Raw genomic sequence first — 21,790 nt, 5'->3', positions numbered from 1 at the left:
AAAAAATCGTTTACAAAAATAAGCACGATGAAAATCATACGCGGGAGATACAAAGTGTATTTTTGCATTTGCAAATATTATATAACCACAAATCTAATACCTTTAAACGAGCAATTCTTGTTTATTATAAAAGATAAGATAAAGATAAAAAAATGTTTATTCAAGTAGGCATATTACAATGCGCTTATGAACGTCAAATAAACCTTTACCGGCTCCCTCAATTGGAGGAGGGTATCCCAATATGGGACGAGCAACAAACTCTATAATCTATATATACCTATATTTCGGGGACCTAGGAAACGACTCTCACTATTTCGATGAAATTTGCTTTATGGGGGTTTTCCGGGGCTATAAATCGATGTAGCTAGTGGTCTTATCTCTGGGAAAACGCGCATTTTTGATTTTTTATATGTTTTCCGAGCAAAGCTCGGTCTCCCAGATATTTATACCTATACACACTGCCGTATTCGAACTTCAAAATATTCACAAGAGACGACACGTACTAGATCCATTCTAGATACGTTATAGTTTAGATATCAACTAGTTCTCTTTTGCAGCGCAATTCGGGCAACCAATGTCACTTTTACGTTAGATAGTGTAAGATACCTTACGCTATATTAGATGAGAATTGGATCTCTAAGTCATATCCTGAGAAAATTGTTCAAGAGTATCTCCAGAAACGCGCAAATGTCAAATTTGACAGGTTAGATCTTTAACATATCGTTATCGTATGTTGGTGATGTCTAAAAGATATCTAATAGATTTCTATTTCAAAATCCAAATCAGGCCCACAGTGCACTGTCAAGCATAATCGTATCGTTATTGGGATTTACCTCAAGAAACACTCTCCTGCAAAACTGCGTGATCTACTTGTGTTTATAGCCATATGTGTCTCTTCTTGAAGCATCAACTGTCATCTGGATCGTAAATAGCATATGTCATTTATAATGGTCATGAAGATCATCTCTTGCGACTAACTGCATATTTCAACGCTCAACGACTGATCTACATTCGTGTTAAATTGCAATATTGCTTATGCCTTAATTGGTGTGAAATGGCAGTTTAAGAGGAGATTTATTTAAAATGTGTTCCAGACAATTAACCATTCCGCTTTTGGTAGCTTTGCTTGCCAGTAACTCTTATTGCCTAGGCAATAGACATTAACAATATCAAGTAAATAATAATATCCAGTAAGATAACGATATAGCTGTTATACCCAATCAGGTATCGGATTATTGGCGTCTTTAGGTACCTACTCAATATAATATAGACATCATCATCATCATCATCTCAGCCATAAGACGTCCACTGCTGAACATAGGCCTCCCCCTTGTTATGGTGCATGCCATAATCGCCACGCTTGGCAGGCGGGTTGGCGATCGCAGTCGAGTACACCGAATTTGAGGGACGCTGCTGCCCGTCCACCGGTGGTCTTGGACGTAGTTTAAGGACATACCCGGGTCCAATATAGACATAACTTAGAAGATTTTAGTAATATATTTATCATCCAAAATTGGATTTAATCATATAAGAGAGAGTATAAACTCTCTTTTAGGTATAGGTTAACTGGAAGAGATCCCTCTTACGGATAAGTTCGCCTTTGTACTATACATTTATGTTTTATCTGATGTAACCAATATTCCTTTCTTTTCGTACAATAAAATGTTTACTTACCTACTTTATTACACAACTGCCCAAAAAAAAAAAAGTGTATTGTTTTTTTACTTAATCATTAACATCAGTATTATGCGAGCGGATATTTTTTACAGCGCTTAGTTTTTATTTATGTTTATGTTGTTAAGCAGTTGTTGTTGACCAGTTCAGTTGAAATTTGGTATGGAAATAGTTTGAAAAAAAAAGATAAAAGATAAAAAATAGTTTATTCAAGTAGGCATATTACCTACAATGCGCTTATGAACGTCAAATAAACCTTTACCGGCTCCAACCGTACACCTCTGCCCCGAGAAGATTTAAATCCCCCCTCAATTGGAGGAGGGTATCCCAATATGGGACCGGCAACAAACTCGGCGGGACACATCTTTTCAAAACAATATTACATCTTATAATTAACATGCATTACGAGTAGTTTGAGGCCCATGAAAGCACTTAGGATAGTTTTTATCAATGATCATCATCATATCACGCAAACGAAGTCGCGGGTAGAAGCTTGTGTATTGTGTAAAATAAAAACCTTTTACGCATCTCACCCGTCTATTGAACTCTAATCAGCATAAACATAAACATATTTGCATTAGGCGGTGAACAAACTTTGCGAATAAATGAGAAGATTTTATGTAAATTGCCACTTGGCACCTCAGTGCAGGGTGTTGTTCCAAACGCTAAACTAACCTTAGTGACCTATAGTTCATTTTTTTAGCATTACAAATAAGGTAAACAATCTTGACGTGTCTTTTGATTGAAAAACACATTTTAAAAATAAGTTGCGGCAAATATGTAACAATTATGAATCTAATACGATCATTTATATTCTTCTGCTTTCATAAGTAATAGTATTTGATTTTTAAAAAGCGTTTTTCAATTAAAAGACATGTCAAGATCGCTTACCTTCTTGCATAGTGTTAGGCTTGTTTATGAAAATAAATATGTAAAACGTTCTGGGAGTTTGGTAATTTTCAGAATAACTTGAAATATTGACTTTTTTGGAAGAAAAAAAAAAACAAGGACTCATTTAGGACTCAGGAGATTAGGGATTCAAGGACGCAGGAGGTCATTTTAATGGTTTTTTGGTTAGTTTTAGCACAGAATAAGTAATAGTATTATCATACAGAACGGACACGCACCGCCCCGCCCCGACTCGGATTACCTCGCCCCGCGACTGAATTCTGACGGACTCCTGACGTACGCTCAGTTCGGCTAGCGACGCCGCGACGCGATGACGCAACGTTCAAAATGCCGGTGTATAGTGCGATGTACGGGTAGTACGGATACACTTATTGTAGAAATGAATAATAATATAGTATAGTTTTCCAAAGAGACGAAATATGTATCAGTAAATAAGGCTATACTTTTGCGTAAAAATAATAATATCATATGAATTAGACCAAAAAAGAGATGGCGGGATGACCTTGACGCTTTTTGCAGCGACTGGCGGGAACATGCACAAAGCCGTGACGAGTGGCGGAAGAAGGGGGAGGCCTTTGCCCAGCAGTGGGACACAAACTAGGCTATTGAAAAAAAAAATGAATTAAAACCCGTTCGTTGAATTTGTGAATGTTAAGCCAACATTTAATATTTAAAGTACCTAAGGTAACTAGACCTTCTACACAGATATTCCTCGTAAATGTTTTATTTTTAGTTTAACACTCTTTTCACAAAAAAGAACTAGTTGGTCGCGGGACATTCGCGTTTGATTTCTAATTTAATTTTAAGAATTTAAGAAATAATTATGTATGTTATATAAAATAATCAATAGGCATCAACAATAAGGTACATTTAATAATGGCGTGTTGAAAGTCCAAGTACGTGCAGGACTATAAACTGACAAAGCCAATTCAACAATTGGAGCGAAATAAAACATAAACCTATATTTTGTTTTTTTACGTATTTCGGTCGAATTATGCAACGCAGCGGGCCGCTCGTCGTGTCCTTCGGCCGGCCTCGGCAAACCTCGGCTTCGCCTTCCCCGCGCGCCGCACGAGTCAGCCCTAAGCTACTTACTCACACAATGACGCGTGTACAGACGTGCCGTGCACACATATAAACGCAAATGATTTTCGATGTATGGCGTGTCCGCCCCTTGGCGTTTTAGTGACGTTTTCACAAATAGGACCTCTTTTATATAGAAAACTAGACTCCCGGGGGCAGTAATATTTTTTTTTACTGAAGATATCTTAGGAATGACGATAATGTCTGCTAGATTTCCCGATTTTACGGATAATTCTTTTTATCGGAAAATTTACAATTTAGAGGCATATTTTTGACTTTAGGGTCAAACGTTATCGACTCTTTTCGTAATCATAATCATTTATTCATTGCATCCATTTCATTTTCACGCACACGAATTCCGAGCGTTTTCTCCGAGGCGTTTGAGCTACTGTTTTGCCACCAATCGACTCGCTAAGCAATGTGAACACATCCAGGTTATTGACAGTGACACTTGAATAAAACAGACATACAACTCAACAATGCCATTATTTGCCTTCCTAGCGGGTGCCGACGACATGTCTTTCAATTTTTTGTCTGGGAAAAGGCGTTAGGAATTTTAATTTTGTGTTGACAGTTCACATAATAGTATGTTCTGTTCAATTGTGTTTTCTGTGTTAAATTTCAATTATTAATTTACTTTATTGAATCTTAATTCGTCTTATGCTTGCTCGATGCTTTCATACTACGGGAACCATTAAAATTCATACGAATTAATGTCCTTAACACATATGTATTTCTTTTGATCCACCCTTGAATAAATTAACCTTTAATCTTTGTCATTGTCGTTGCCGCTATAACAAATACACAACAAAACAAAACAAAATAAATATTTAACGGAACGGAACCCTTCGTGCGCGAGTCTGACTCCCACTTGCCCGGTTTTTTGTGTTTTATATTTTGACTAAAATCCAGGTTGAAAAGTCAGTAAAATACTGAGAAACCAGTTCCCATAAATTTTAATTGTCACCATCATCACGCCCCAATTTTCCTTTTCATAATCAAATACGGAACACAGAATTTCAATTGAAGCTTCCTAAACACTATAAATCATAATTGACAAGATTCAGTTTTTGAAATAAAAACCTTAAATCGTCGCCATAAAGTCTATTTTGCTTATCCACATTGTTCCGATGAATGAGTTCCGCGTCAGAGTTTAAAATGCGTATTAAAACTTTCATTCCGTGATTTGTAATGATTAATATCGCTTTCTTTATCAGCCATCGGTATTGGAAGTAAAGTCGAGTGCATAAATGGTTTGTAATGTACCTAATATTTATGGTTACAAGAGACCAAGAAAAGTTTGCAGCGATTTTGATAGCCCACGCAGTGGAAGTGTTATTTATACGTCATAATTTCATAGAAAATGCACTGCGTGGGCTATCAAAATGCAGACTTTTCTTGGTCTAACTTTAATAGAGTCGTTTTGTCTGAACAGTCAGCGTCAAATAGATAGAAACGTTCAAAATGACCAAATATATCGGAACACATCTTTCATACCATAGAAATACGGAAGTGTGCCAATATGTTTGGCTACTTTTGACGTCACTATAATTTGATGCGGATGGCTTCTTCTTAAATTTTTGAGCCAGGTCGCAAAACGAATAAATAAGTTTTTTTCACATATTTCTTCTAACTGTCACCAATTACAATCAGATACTAACAAGTCAATAAATAAATGGTGTCAAATGGCATTACATTTGAACTTTAACTAGGTACACTTACCTCTGGCCTTTACGCCAGCTCAACATGTTGCAGTTACGACCAAGTACAGTGTACTTTTGCCGTAAGTGACACTCCCGTATTTCTATTCACAAAAATATTTGTGTACTCCACTGCACACATACACAACCCATTACGAGGAGTTTACGAAGATGCTCTGGGGGCCTGGCTAAGTGAATTTAAACTTATGATGTATCTATGGAAAACCCGACGTAATTTTTCGTCTTATCTGGCATCGCAATAGGTCGGTATTTACAATTTTGATTGATTTTAGTCTATAATCGATTCTTATCTTGGCTACGGCCTCTTTTCTTGTACTATATTTTGACCCGTACATTCTTATCGTGTTTTGGTCGTATGCTGGTCGATAGCGAATCGGTGAGCTTGGTGAATTGTTATCAAGTTGTGGTATGGAATTGACCTCGATGACTTTAGCTGTAAAGTCAAGGGCAACAGTTTGGTTTATTTTTGCTAAACTTTGTGACCTGGAGAACGCGTTTTTCGTTCTTTTCTTTGGTTAGTTATTATCCTGTTCATTTGTATGGATTTTCCGAAACCAAGCCATTTCATAGCACTTTATTTCTTTTTTTGCAAAAAGCTTTTTATTACCTACCTAAATTTATTTCCTACCTGCAAAAACATATCTACCTACGGCTTAAATACATCAGAGTCAACGAACTGCGGCTATTCGCATGTTGCTAATAGGGTCCCGTTTTTACCCTTTGGGTACGGAACCCTAAATAGGTACATAAAGATGGGCCTAGGTCTCCTTTCTCAAGCACTAACAGTGTTTAGTGCTTGAGAAAGGAGACCTCTAGGCTCTCCGAAACATGTCGCGCGAGTGACGAAAACAAGTGAGTCTAAACCGTAAAATTATTCAATGTTAGTATGTCTCACAACAGTTTAAATTCGAACATTTAATAAAGATGGTGTAAAAGTATCTTGTAAGATACATAGCCAAGAAGAGGGTAGTGTGCACGATGTGTCTTACCCAACATAACCCAACACAACATCAAATTTCCCAAGCACATCATTGGCTACCATATCTAAACACCACCTGCTTTCCTTACCTAAGCATTTAGCTTTGCAAATTGAACTTTACTGTTTCGGAATACGGGTCACTGATATTGCGACAAAAATTGCTACATCTTTAAGTCGATGTAGCATTATGATGTTTAGCTAAATTGTTTTCTAAGGCCGGTTTTACATGGCGTAGTTTTGCAGTGCGTTAATGGTATTATTGTAGTAAAAACCGGACAAGTGCGAGTCGGACGTGCCCGCCGAGGGTTCCGTACTTTCTAGTGTTTGTTGTTTTAGTATTATAGCGGCAACAGAAATGTTCATGAGTTACAGCCTGGTAACAGACAGACGGACAGAGGAGTAAATAGGGTCCGGTTTTAACCCTTTGGGTACGGAACCCTACGACACGATGTGGTCCAATTTTTGAAGTTGCAGTTGCTCTGTGTTGCTGCAAAGTCGGTGCAAAACTGCCTTTACGCATTTACGCTTCAAGTAAAACAAATTGTTTTCTGCGGCTAACTTTCTTCAGTCATCCTTCAATTGTATTCGTTCCATCGTTAGATTTCTAGATTCTACAATTGTCGACCTAAATATCGCTTTCAGACTTATCCACTGATTTCCTTTACTTTTCTTTGACATAGATACTTACAATACCGGATGTTGGTAACTAAGCATGAAATGAAACGAAAGTAGATTTTCTGTAGTAATCAAACTTGCGTTTGACTTGATTACTTGATACACTGAAGAGCAATGAAATCACTCACTCACGCGGACTTTTCCGTACAAAATGAGGCGATTTCGTTGCTTTTGATTGTAATACAAGACATGCTCTCGATTGACATTTCACCGAATGCCTTGTTTTTACAATGTCTATCTTGTCTTTTTTTATGCATTCACAATTAATCTAAAAAAAAATCGTTTGATTTTCGCATAAACTGACTGCCCTTGCGATCAAGCAATCACTATTATATTTATAAATAACTATAATGTTTACCATTTCGATTTTTGTAAATCAAATTCATTTTTACGAGTAGATCATAAGATTAGCATATAAGTGCTACAATCATATCAATACTAAATTCGTAATAATAGCACTTTTGTAAATTTAATGTTTATAAACAAGACCTTCCATTCTTTCGGCCATGTCCAATCGCAATTCCTCAAAAACTCGATCACTTTGATCTTATTTTGCAAAGCACAATGCCACTCGATATTTATATTAAAAACCTTGAGACCAAAAATGAATGTGGCTAAGTAGTTGTGGATTACGTTATAAAAGTAAGATTGTGTTTAATATTTTATAAACTGAATGGGCAAGAGAGCCTGGTCTTGAACTTTTCAAAGTATAATTTAGTTTGTACTATTATCGTGTAGATTGTTGAGATTACTTCCTTATGTTTCATTCAAATCCGGCTCTTTAACGTGAAGATAACATCACAAGTAGGTACCTACAGCAAATCGTTATTAAACTTTTAAGGGTCAGCGATTGCAGGCATCTATCTATCTATAGGCTATTCATTCTCTTCTTCTTCCTCGCATTATCCCGGCTCATGGAAGGCTGGGGTCCGCTTGACAACTAATCCCAAGAATTCGGTACTAGTTTTTACGAAAGCGACTGCCATTTGACCTTCCAAGTTCCAACCCAGAAGGGAAACTAGGCCTAATTGGGATTAGTCCGGATTCCTCACGATGTTTTTCCTTCGCAGAGATAAGACTTAGCTTGACCGATTTTTCGCCCCCGAAAACCCCCATATAGCAAATTTCATCTAAATCGTTGGAGCCGATTCCGAGACATCCGAAATTATACACCTAAACCTTCCTCAAGAATCACTCTATTGACAGGTGAAAACCGCATGAAAATCCGGTTGGTAGTTTTTGAGTTTATCGCAAACATACAAACACACAAACAGACAGAGCGGAGCACTTTGTTTCACAAGAATTGCTCGTTATAAGTATAAGATTTTCTCTGCAGTACCTTCATAGCGTGGGTAAACTAATTCAGACCCTATTAGTCACGTCCCAAGGGTCACTGGGTCCTCTAATCGTATTCCGTATACTTTCATCTTCAGTACGTCTGGTGCTATTTCAAGAATCACGTACAAGGCCACGAGGCCAGAGCTTCTTGAGATGTAGCTAAAACGATTATGTTTGTTTTGATACTTTAGTGATCTATTTTTATATATTCGATCTTGAATCAATCCGGTAATCTATAAGGTCATCATCTAAAAGAGGTTCTAATATTATATTTGGGTCAAACACAAAAACAAAAGTCTCTTCTACCTATAAACAGGCGTGGCTCACTCCGCGATTTCGTCACTTTGCAACAGGCAATTCAATTTGCAACTTAAATACATAGAAAACACCCATGACTCAGGAACAAATATCTGTATCATCATACAAATAAATGCCCTTACTGGGATTTGAACCTAGGACCATCGGCTTCGCAGGCAGGGTCACTACCCACTAGGCCAGACTGGTCGTCAAACAAAGTTAAATCTTAAACTTAATAACATCTCAATAAAACGATATGTATTTTTACAACAAGCTTTTTATTAACTTGGAATACGAACTCTGTGATAAAACAACGCAAACTAATTGTATCTGGGGCTTTTAGTATTGTCTCGATGAGTATTAGATGCCTGTGGAAAGAAAAGTACAGTCAGCTTAAATGCTAGTACCAAATTTTAAATTTTAGCCAAAAACTTTTAAAATACTGATATTATGAAGTCACTTATTTCACCTTGCCTTACCTCACGGGCGGAGAAATTATTTGTATAAAAATACATTTACCAATATTATGAATTTTGACAATTTCATGTATCTTAGTAGTATTTTCCATTTAACGTTCCGTATACCAAAGTTCGATATAGCGAAAGGTTAATTCGGATTAGTTCTACTGTCACGTCACTCTACTCGTATTTATTTACTTTATAATCTTGACGACCGTGCAATTAATTATCAATGGTAATTAACCAGTCATGCCATAATGCATAATGCGATCCATTTCTTTGACAACATCGTATTTAATTATCGCTTTTATGCTAAACTCGATCTTATTCCTTAACGAGTAGAGCTGTAGATAATGTTTTATTGTTGATAAAATACGACTTGACAAAATGACACAGTGATCTTTTCCTTATCGGTCGATTTGTGCTAATTTTTAAAAAGGACGTAAGTAGCGTGAATTTTCTTTAAGTTCCGTCATTTTGTGTAAACAGTCGGTAAACTTGGCCCAGATTTTAGACTCTCACTGTAACCTTGATAGAGCTATTGACATGAAACGAATTCCCACGGATTGACATTGGCTTAAATATTGTAGAATATTATACAATTGTTGTATAAATGATATATAAATAATTGATACGATTTTTTTTTTATAAAGCCAGACCAGTAATATATGATCATTGTCAAGAGGGCGCTGTTATTCTCATGTATAGAGTGACAGTTCAGTATAGTATGAAATAAATAGTTCCAGTGAATTTCCGCAACTGGCGCGTGATCATTCCTGGTCAGGCTTTAGACAAGTAGTGTCATTTGGTTTAATATTTGCATTAAATTTTCGTATTTAATTGACGTTTCGACACTAATTACTTGATGGATACTTGGATTTTTTATTTATTTCCCTGTAAATTTAGATTTTGTCATAATTTTGACATCTTGCCTTTACCTTTGTTCTTAAATACCAGAATACAATCCAACAAGATATAAAGTACCATACAAAATATAAATTGACATGTGCAATGCACTAGCTGAATCAATCATAGCATATGGGCTTACAAGCTATGGAAGAATGTTCAAAAGCTACTTAGATAAAGTATACAACCTACAACTACTTAAGATTAATAAAACTAATAGTTCCCAGAAAAATAAAATATCAATTTAGAGAAGACGATAGAAACTGTTTAAATTTTGTTAAGTTATGCCCATTCAATGTAAAATAAAATTCTTAATTTTCAAAACATTCACGAGTTCATGACAAACAAATAACAAACAAATATTTCACGCAACCGAGATAAGCATTAAATTGAGAGACAGTTATTTTTTGTAAGTAGCTAATTAGTATAGTGAAAATGATTATTAATATCCTTTCTTCTTTCTTCTAAGTCGGTCCCTCACTGCTGAGGATCGTGACTCCGCTTGCTAATGCAGCTCCTATGGCAGCTCTCCACTTCTCCCTGTCGGTTGCTTTGTGGAAAGCGTTGCTTAGTGTGATGTCCATCTGAGCGGATATTTGGTCACACCATCTCGTTGGACTTGGTCCTCTAGGCTGTCCGCCGTCCACCTTTCCCATCACATCATCACATTATATCCTTTACCTATTGTTTTTTTATATAACGATCTTTACTGTAATATTCATAGTAGTACATTTTATTATGCGTGAAATAACCAACGCGTATCGAATTACTTCTTCTTTAACATTAAAATAAAAATAACATTTACAAATAACAGATTCAAATTTCAATACCACAACTAAAGAGTAGCTAACTTTAAAAAACTCGTATGACAACTGTATCTAGAACTTTGAATCTTAAATAATTTGAAATAAGACTCATTTCTGCATAAATGTAGTAGTCGAATGAGACTATTGAATAATTAACATTGAACTATTTGTACAATACGCCTATTTCTGAATATAATGTTAGTGGGAAGTATAGGTACAATGAATGGAGCTTCTCGCCTGATGAGCGTCATTCGTTACGGTATATTCATGAAACATATTGAACTCTAGTGTGATCTGTCCAGTAATATTTGAGCTATGTTGATCTGAAATCGGAGTAACACTGCTATGTGTAGGTTATACTGGTATGAAAAATTTGTGAATATGAGACCATTGAGACAGATAGGTGTGATTATTGTGGATGTGACATAGGAAGAGCCACGTTCGACCTTAACATTGAAACTCGTTTCAGTATAGTAACTAAAGGGGCACACTGATTAACAGTCTGCCGGACGGTATCGGCCTGTCAGTTAGAACAAAATTTTGACAGTTTCGGACAACAGACAGGCCGATACCGTCCGGCGGACTGTTAATCAGAGGGCCCCATACTGTATATTTAGTTACAGTAGCATTTATAAGTGCATGCGTGTATGGTAGTCTAAACGAGTTTTTATGGTGCTTATCTTTACTATTCCATCGTCCATCATCTTAGAATTGATTAGACATTAAACGGCCAAGACAAAATTATTTATGTGAATTTTAATTTGGTCTTCTCACTAAATCGGTCGAAGTGAGCGTCCATCTCAAGAGTGTGATGATACATCTTATTTTGTAGTGTAAGAACGGCCTAAAATACCTATACCTACTCCCGAATTTTTTTGTTGTATTGAGTTTAGAAATACTGAACGAACAAATAAAAAAAGTCATATTTTTTATGTCGAAGAGTATTTAATTGATAACTGAATGCAAAACAGAAATAACTTAGAGGCAACTACTTTGTTGCATATCACGATTGTAAGGTACAATCACCACACGTGATTGTTATGCCATTTAGGGTTCTGGCTAAATTGGTAATTCTATAGCGTACATATTGAACAACCAATTTACTAAGGACTCTAAATGGTGCAACAATCGCTGAGCATGATGGTACATCTCTACTGACAACTTCTTGCGAAACAGTCGCCGTAGCCGTCAGGGAGTAAACTATGGACCACAAAAAGGACCTAATTCCTATCTCAACAATGTAACTCAATATACAATGACCATTTTTTCGCCAGATCACAATCAGTGTTGAAACAGCCCTTACAGCGCTGTGAACAGCCAACAATGGCTGTTTAACAATAAGTATAAGTGAAACATAGTTAGGTATCTCGTGATATATCTGCGGACCTTGTAAGATCTGTTCCCACGACGTGCTACGCAAGTAAAGTGCGGAGCCTACTTGATGATAATGGGACAATGAACGCGTTTACGCATGATCTTATTTCGGTCGGCAATTTTCTGAAATTACTCAACTAATAGATCTAGAAATGATATGGATTAGATGTGTCAGTGTCAAAAATGATGTATTTGTTTGAAGAAACGCCACATTTGACATTGACATATCTAATACATATCTTTGTAGATCTAGGTATTAACTGACGTATCTGAAAGTTCGAATCAGGCCGTTAACCAGCTAAAATGAAGATTAGCAAGAAACGTTAGTATCTGAAATTTTAAAGAATCACCGATATATTGATGTTAACGTAACAATACGACAGGTATTGTAAATGTTTGTAAAACTATAAAGCCGCAATTACACTTTTAAACGTGAGTAAGTAACCCTCTTCACGGTAACCGAAGACAATATTATATGCATGTTTATGTGATCTGAACATCTTATTAATCACTTAAAACCGCCCTATTTCTGCATGATTGACATATGCCTACGTCAGCGAAGATGCAGGAAGCTATTAGCTATCATTACATTGCGCAGTGTTTCGAAACGCGCGTTCCCACGAGTTGGCGCAACCGTCGCACGCGCACGACGCGGTTCGAGCTGTAAGGCTGGTACACATAGGTGTAAGGAAGGTGTCTTTTAGACCCAGTAGTTGAGTAGTCCAACTTTTTTTTAATTCTCGTTCGAAATTCAAAATCTCGAACACATTTGCTTGCGCGCAGCGGTCCGCCCAGGCGCGCTGCTTAGAAAACCATCTTATTATTATTTTAAATCTGTCGCGCCGGCGTCGTCACTTGTTTAAATAAATTACCTGAGATACGCTCACTTTTTTGTTCGAATTCGAAGTTGGATACATGGTATAAATCTGTGTACACTGACACAGGTGTTGGGATCCCACTGACACTGCTAATTATTAAACAAAATTTAAATCAAATTAGGCCATCAAAATGCTAATGATTGTTACATCATTTTAAGACAATAACCTGTAGAATTTAGACAGGAGGTGGCCAAAAGTACAGTCAGCGATAAAAGCTTGTACCAAAAATTATTTTTTTGCCAAAAACCTAAATTGGATTATCTAGTCCAACCAACAATAAGTCAGGATAAATCTCAGTATCATCTCAGTTTCTTTATTTAATAATGTGCACCCAGCTTTACATTCGCAGTGCTACCCTTTCGGCTAGTGCCCGATGATAGGCATTTAAATGAACCCGGCTCGCAGAGCGTTCGATGTTCGATTCGGCACAGAATATATATCAAACATTGCAATTCGCAACACTCATTATGGTGCAATGTCGGTGGAGTTTCATCAGATGCCAGTGCCACTTATATGTGGGTCATTGAGTTTCTGCCAAAAATATTTTATCTGGACTTCGAAATGTGTAGTATCTCATGCGTACGCTGAGAGTAGGTATCATGAACCGCGTGAATAATGAATACCTATAGAAATCCTAAAAATAATTAAAAAGAAAAAGGAAGTAGGTAGTAGCCAGTAGCCACAGTTAAGCGAGAAAGATTGCATATTTTGGACATCTGAATCTAGACATTCATAGTATAATCTGTTGAAAGTTACAGTGTTAAGTTAGTAGTTAATAGTGTTGTTGGGTGTGTGTTTAGTGTGTTATGTGTCTGTGGTCTGTGTAGTCTCGTAGAAGGAAAAATAGAGGTAAAACGGGGAAGGGGAAGAAGGAGGATGAACTGGCTCGAAAACTGACTGGCCAAGAATAGAAAATACCTACTTTGCAAAGGTGGTGATAGTGGTGGTTTGCAACTAAGGTGGTGGAATACTACATTGTAGTATTCTACGTTTAATTGTTTCAATAATTATAAGCAATTAATTTCGTCCGTGATCTCGTGCAGACGAAGAATAAAATCATTTTTAAACAAAAATGTTTTAATTGGAATCATAAAATCTCCTTTAACATCTTCTTAAATAATGATGGCGAAAGTACATTTGTAACTGGCTCGTTCGTTCGTCAAACAACTTTGACTATTGATTTAAATTGAAACATCAGCCTCGTTATAAATATATCATTACTTACCTATATTATTTTGCAATTCGAGAAACCACACGAGACGTGTAATGATTTGATACGGTGATTTGTGTTTCCAAACTATTTGGGTGTTGCAGATGCGTAATAATTGTATTATTGTTTTGTTCTTGAGTAACTATAAAACTATGATAGATATACATGTTTATTTTATTTTGCAAAGATCGTGATGGTCTACTATCATGATAATAATTCATTATTTTATTGCGAAATTTCCTTATAGAAAAATTTCAGTTTTCTCATGTGTATGGATGGGGATATTGGGCATCGATAATTTCCGTTTCCAAACTAAATGTATCCTTAATTTTCTTAACATATTCTTGAAAATTCCCTGAGCTTTTGAAATTTGTTTGCAACTCTCCGCAACAGTATATTCTACAGTTGACTCCCATTTTACATTTCTAGGTAATAGTCAAAAAGTAAAGTTATTAAATTTTCGTAACATGGTTAACCAGTTTTGCCGTGAGTATTTAGGTATGACACCTTGTATTTTATTGAATAACTATCTGAAACAAAACAATCGTTTTTAATCCAGAAAGTCATACTGCATCAAATATTTTTTTTATCGTGTGTGATCTTTACTTCAAGATCAATACTATAACTTTTATAAGTACAGCAAAAACAACCAATAATTGCATTATTAACGGACAGTTCTTTTTCTTTTGTTGTCAACATCCTTGACTTTTAACTTATTACACCAGAAGTGAATGACTTTAAATTATCGTTACGATCATAGATATCGTTTTTGCTGGTCGTTTTGTAACAGAATGACGGACAATGGGCAGATTGTCTGACCATAAATCTGCGGTTACATTTTTTCTGACAAGCAAAAAGGTTACAATGATCGCGATAGTTAAATACAATGATGGATTAATTTTTGAAGAGTGAATAGAACAAGTACCTAGGTACAGTGAGCATCAAACAGATATGTGACGTTCCACGGAAAAAGGTACCTTATGGCGGCGGGAGCTTACTTCGCATAGCGCCGCAATAATATTGGAGCGGCGTTAATAATACCGTAAGCGCCAATCGCCATAAGGTACCTTTACCCGTGGGACGTCACATATAGATAGTGACGGGTAAAGTGGTCAAATATATATTTACACATCCTCATTTTACTGACAACAAAGATGTGTTACTAATTACTATCTTGTACAATAAAGTATTTGTGTCTTTGACTTCAAAGTTTTAAGGAGGAAGATAGTCACGATATTAGTTTTTTCTTTTTCAAGGATGTTTCCCGTTTTTTTGCTGCATGGATTTAAAAAAAAACATTTTAGTCCCGACAGGCCGGCCACTGAATTTTTTGATATTTTCGCATATTCCTCCTTCATTTTGACTTTGTCGTAGTTGGATAAAAAACCACATGTGTCGTTCCATGCTTAAAGGGTCCTTATGCTGTACGCACATAAAGACCCTTTATGTATGGAACGTCACTAATTAGTTTGAGCATACGTTACAGATGGATCTGACTCTCCGCCACTGTTAGTTTTTCCAAACGAGATATCGCAATGTTCATGTGTTTTATTACAATGAACAATGTTAAGTAATTACTTCATAATTACCCTCGTTCCAACATTATATTATTATGTTGTTTATTTAGATTAAGAGATTATTACCATAGTTTAACATACTATGATTTGTTTTGTGGTTTTTTCGAAGTTATGTTGTGATTGTTCTTGTAAGATTGTTTTATTTTAAAACCAGGAAACACAAAAAAAACTAAAGTAATTATAGCTTCCTATTATTGTGATTGCGAAGTTGTTTATTTTCTTTAAACAATTTTGGTCGGATATTACCATACCTCGAGTTTTTTTTCTAATTTAATGTTTTAGTTTTTTTTATAGAGCTGATCTTGATACCAGTAAATAATAACAGAAAGAAGACCGGGCCCGATTCTCAAAAGCTGTTTTGGCTGTTGTTTTTAATCGTAATTTTAATTTTAATTTTAAGTTTGACTTTAATTTTAAGTAACTTTGAATTTTGTTCTCATTTTTGTAGTCCTAATTTTATTTTTACATGTAAATTCGCTTTATGGATAAATGGGTATGAGTAACCCAGAGGGGCTACCGCGAATTTAGCAATTCGCGAAATTCGCAAATTGCAATCCTTAAAGCGTAATTAGAGTGACAGAAAAAAATGCCCGCACTTTGCGAACTTCGATTTTCGCGGTTATAGGCCAGGTAGACCAAGACCACAGACAAAACATCCTCCAGACTGAGCATAGTCGCGTTACCCCCTCTGCCACGCATACGGTAATATTACTCCATGTTCGAGTCGAAAGTGTCTTTGTGTGACGTCCGTGTCTTTGAACGGACCAATCACGGCACGGGACTTCGCTCACCTCGTCCCGCGCACCCCCGCATTTTTGGCATCATCGGTTGCATGAAATAATTGCTCTAAAGTCGGTCTGGAGGATTCCTAGTCTATGACCGAGACTAACGAGGTAAATGTTCTATTGCAGGTACACAGCAAGGGGCTCAAGTTCGGTATTTACGAGGACTACGGCAACTTCACGTGCGCCGGGTACCCGGGCGTCGTGGGACATCTTGCCGGAGGTACTCGACTTGCCCTTACTTACCCTTACATTTTGAATACTTAGGCCCACTTGCACCATACCACTAACCCGGGGTTAACCGGTTAAACTGTTAAGCTAGTGTCAAATTGTACTGGTAACCATGGTGACACTCCAGGTTTAACCTGTTAACCCCGGGTTAGTTAATGGTGCAAGTGGCCCTTAGCGCCACTTGCACCATCCTTAGACGCTGGGTTAACGGTTTAACTAGGTAAGCCAGGGTTAGTGGCATGGTGCAAGTGGCCCATAATTGCATTAAGTTAACGTGCCTGTAACATCAGGAGATTTGTTGCTTATAAACAAGTGCTATTGCATATCATCATCATCATCATCATCTCAGCCATAAGACGTCCACTGCTGAACATAGGCCTCCCCCTTGGACCTCCATTCGTACCGGTTGGAAGCCACCCGCATCCAACCGCAGCGTAGGACGTCCACCCACAAGATGGACGGACGACCTTGTTAAAGCCGCCGGAAGACGCTATTACATATGCTGTCAAAATATCCTTCGTGCTTTGAAATCTAGCTTTGCTAATAATGTGTCTGGCGTTTTTAAATATGATCGATGGTCCTCAAAAGGTATGTTTGTATGATGAAACATTTCTAGACATTCCATAACATTGATTTGTCACGCACGCCAACCTTACGCTACGATGACCGCTTACTAACCTGCGGGCTCAAATAACAAATGGATGCTAATATTTATTTCATAATCTTTATACCACAGAAAATCCAGTAGTTCATAAAGAAATATCACAACTATTTATTGCTGTCATTCGAGTTACATAATAAAACAATATGAAACAATTTATATTTTCGTCATAACAAGGAACCTCGTTTGTCATCGTCAATTTCAATTATATTTGCATTTCGAACAACGGACATACTACAAATCAACGTTCTAGTAGAAAACTATTACCCTACTTTAGGCTATAATAAAGGCTCGGCCACACCACTGCTCCACAGACGCACCGTAAACGCTATGATGCGACTAATTTATCGCGAACTGTCCATAGGAGTACGGCGCGACTCGGAAAATGAATTAGAGACTAAATACGATATAGTAAAGATATGTGACGTCCCACGGAAAAAGGTACGCTTACGCTATTATTAACGCCGCTCCAATATTATTGCTGCGCTATGCGTAAGCGCCGACCGCCATAAGGTACCTTTTTTCGTGGAACGTCACATGTCTTCACTATTTCATATCTAGTGAATCTCGAATTCATTTCCCGAATCGCGGCGCCAGCCGCCATGAGGTACCTTTTTCAGTGGAACGTCACATATCTTTACTATTTCATATCTAGTGAGTTTCTAATTCATTTCCCGAATCGAGCCGGTAGTCAAAGAAACGTTCATGAAATATTGTTACTTATATTTATTATATTTTGAGAAATCAGATGACACAATCATAGATGACACAAATATTAGGTATTCCATTTTCTTAATTGTGTGTTAGTAGTTAGTAGCGTAATTGGGACATTGTATCTAGAGCCGTACACAAAATTTTATCTTTGCAAATTTAGGAATTTTTATGTTAAGTATCTCTACTCAGAAACGCGAGCTCTTTTGATCCTAATAGGAGAAAAAAGTGACTCAAGGTTTTATCTCCGTTTCATTCCCGCCATGCAAAGCTAAGACTTTTCATGGCGGGGCAATGGTAACGGAATGGAAATAAATACCTTGAGACATAGGTAAGTGTAACAAATTTTAAAAATTAGTGTAGTGTACAACAACTTTAAATGAAATTCCTCAAATTGGCTTATATTATAAAACGCATGAGTGACACGACATATTTACCCTCTTTCAACTGTCATAAAAGGTACAGATGCGTATTGACCGGCGTGGTCGCGTCCATAAGAACGTCATGTATTTAATTATTTGTTGCGGTTTTGACGCAGCTCAATTTAATTGCGTATTTTTTTGCACATTGAGTTGTTTCTGTCGCGTCGTACGAGGGAGTTAAAAGGCTGGCCCAGCAAAGAGAAGAGTGGCGATTACTCCGCTGACAAGAGCATAGCTGGGTCAAACACAAAAATGTACAGTTCGCGCGAACACACTAGTTTTCTCTCCTGTGGGCAATAGTTAACAGCTTGTGGGCATGTAAGTAATGATTTTATCATAGTTCTCTAAATAAAAGAAGGACCTTTTCTCGTGGATAAGGGTTAAATAAGAAAATTAACCTTTATAGCCCTTAACTCTAACGAACTACGGGAAAGACGTAACACAGTTTTCTGTTTGACCCAGCTCTTAAATATTCATGATGATGGTGATGAGTAGCGTCACTGCGCGTCACGGTGCATAACGTTAGTTGTTTTGAGCAGCAGTGTGGGCGAACCTTTACACCACTATGAGCCAACATATCGCACAGCAGCAATTTATGGCATAAATGTCTTCACATTACATAAAAACTATTATACATGCTTTAAATTCATTTTACACTTAAAGAAACTACAATGGGAATGTTAAGTGTTAAATGCAATTGTGACGTTCCACGGAAAAAGGTACATTATGTTGGCCGGCTCTTAAGTCGCATAGCGCCGCAATAATATTGGAGCGGCGTTAATAATAGCGTAAGCGCCAGCCGCCATAAGGTACCTTTACCCGTGGGACGTCACAATTGATATTGAATTGTGTAATCGGGCGAGTCCAAAGGCGTGTTGCGACACTTGTGCCGTGTTTCCTGGGCAAGACCATTAGCTAGGACATGCAATTTCCTTTAGGTTTTATGAACTAGCTATGACTCGAATGAGTATACTTAGGCCGGCGCAAACCGGTGGAGCGCAGCGTAGATCACCGCTCCTCGGTGATTTACGCCGCGCAGCGCACACCGGCGAGGTAAAATCCCTCGCGATACCGCGAGCGCCCGCCAGCCCGAGCGCTGGCGGCCGGCGCACCAGGGAGCACTTCGGCGCAGGCCGGGGGATGCCGCGGCATGCCGCCACGTGTACTCTATCACAAGGGATTAGTGACTAGTGTGCACGAGTACTCCCCCGCCGTCCCGGCGCTACTCCGGCGCACTCGGGAGGCCTCGGCGCATGCCGCGGGATGCCGGAGCATGCCGGCGCCTACCGCCGCGGTATCCTCTAGCATGCTCCTCGATGCCGCGGAGTAACAATCCTCCATGATGCTCCGAGGTCGGTCTCAGAGCATTTAAATGTATACCTGAAGGTAATTGAAATAGGGAAGAAAATACATTGATAATTTTAAAGAGATCTAGATGCACTGCGCTCCACCGGTTTGCGCAGGCCTTAAATGTATGTTATATAACACTTGGTTTAGCCTGATGCTAACAAATACCTACTAGCAATGTACAACCTTTTTAAATAGGTATACTGTATTATATTTTATTTTATTATTTTTATTTTATTTTATACATGGAAAATAAACATTTCTAAATAAATAAATAATAGGTAATACCTGGGAGACAGAGAGAAAACATAAAAACTCAAAATTATTCAAAACTCAAAGCTAATAAAATAATAATACACTATGTATATAAGGGTTGTGTCTGCTAGGCTAAATAAAACATATTGGCGAAATCTGCTGAACTCGCAAAATTGCATGTTACGTGTAACACCTTATTTCTGTACAGTCAGCAGCAGAAGATGCTAAGCGGGCGAGGTGTTCAAAATTACCTGGACACGCTCTTATTCTCTTAACAATAAAGTCGCGTCAAGATCATTTTGAACACCTGGCCCGCTTATCAACTTCTGCTGCCGACTGTACCTACCACATTTCTAGCAAATAAATTTCTATTTATATTACTTACGTTCTCTTTAGCGTTTAACTGCCGTATTCGAACTTCAAGATATTCACAAGAGGCGACACGTACTAGATACCTACATTCTAGATACGTTATAGTTTAGATATCTACTAGTTCTCTTTTGCAGCGCAATTCGGGCCACCAATGTCACTTTTACGTTAGATAGAGTAAGATATCTATTAGATGTGAATTGGATCTCTAAGTCATATCGTGTGGAAATCGTTCAAGAGTATCTCCAGAATCGCGCAAATGTCAAATTTGACAGGTTAGATCTTAAACATATCATTATCGTATCTTGGTGATGTCTAAAATATATCTAATAGATGTCCATTTCAAAATTCGAATCGGGCCCAATATTTCTCTATGATATTACTTACGTTCTATTTAGCGTTTAAGTCAGTGCCAAACTTGTGGCTACACACAGGAACCAACTCGTGGCACAATCTGTCGGGAGCGATCGATCGCGACATTCCGCCTTCCTCAATTATGCAGCCTTGGCACAATTAATTGCCGGCTAATGCGTTCATTAGTGCACTTTAACGTGTCATTGTTATGATGGACTCGTTTTACTATTTCCTTTTTAAAACTGCATACGTTTGTAGGTTATTTTTCCTTTTTATGGCAAAGCGTAAGATACATGCATGTTAAAAATATGAATAATGATCATCCCCCGGTTTGATAGGGGCAAACGTTATTCTAAAGATTAGTTAAATCATACCTCTAATAACAAATAATGTGACTCTTGCCAGTTAGTCCATATCAGCCTGTCAGTTAAATACAAAAGGTGACAGGTCCGAACAACTGACAGGCATATCGTTCAGCGAACCGGTAATCAGTAGCTATTGATAGCCACTCCAAAGTAAAATAGTATTAGATCCCCATGATCTACTTTTATATTCATTTTCTCTACAAACTGACCTATTAAAAAAATATTGCTCTAAACCTAATTGCAATATGGGTAACCAGCTTTCAGTTTATTGCGTAGACCATGTGAATTCACTTGTTTTGTTATTTTGTTTTAACGGCCTCCTAGCCTAGTAGTGACCCTGCCTACGAAGCAGGAGGTCCCGGGTTCGAATCCTGGTAAGGGCATTTATTTGTGTGTTCATCACAAATA

General features: G+C 37.5%; 1 protein-coding gene across 2 annotated transcripts in view; it reads left to right on the top strand.

Moving 5' to 3' along the window:
- Positions 1-21,790, top strand: part of LOC134670916 (alpha-N-acetylgalactosaminidase) — a 115,423-nt gene that overhangs the window by 83,249 nt on the left and 10,384 nt on the right. For both annotated transcript variants that reach the window (XM_063528748.1, XM_063528749.1), the window contains exon 4: positions 16,797-16,890. In XM_063528748.1, coding sequence (XP_063384818.1) covers positions 16,797-16,890 — 94 coding nt within the window. The remainder of the gene's footprint in view (positions 1-16,796; positions 16,891-21,790) is intronic.

The sequence above is a fragment of the Cydia fagiglandana genome, chromosome 14 (assembly GCF_963556715.1).
Source record: "Cydia fagiglandana chromosome 14, ilCydFagi1.1, whole genome shotgun sequence".
Taxonomy (NCBI): Eukaryota; Metazoa; Arthropoda; class Insecta; order Lepidoptera; family Tortricidae; genus Cydia; species Cydia fagiglandana.
This window is presented reverse-complemented; position numbering and strand designations above follow the sequence as displayed.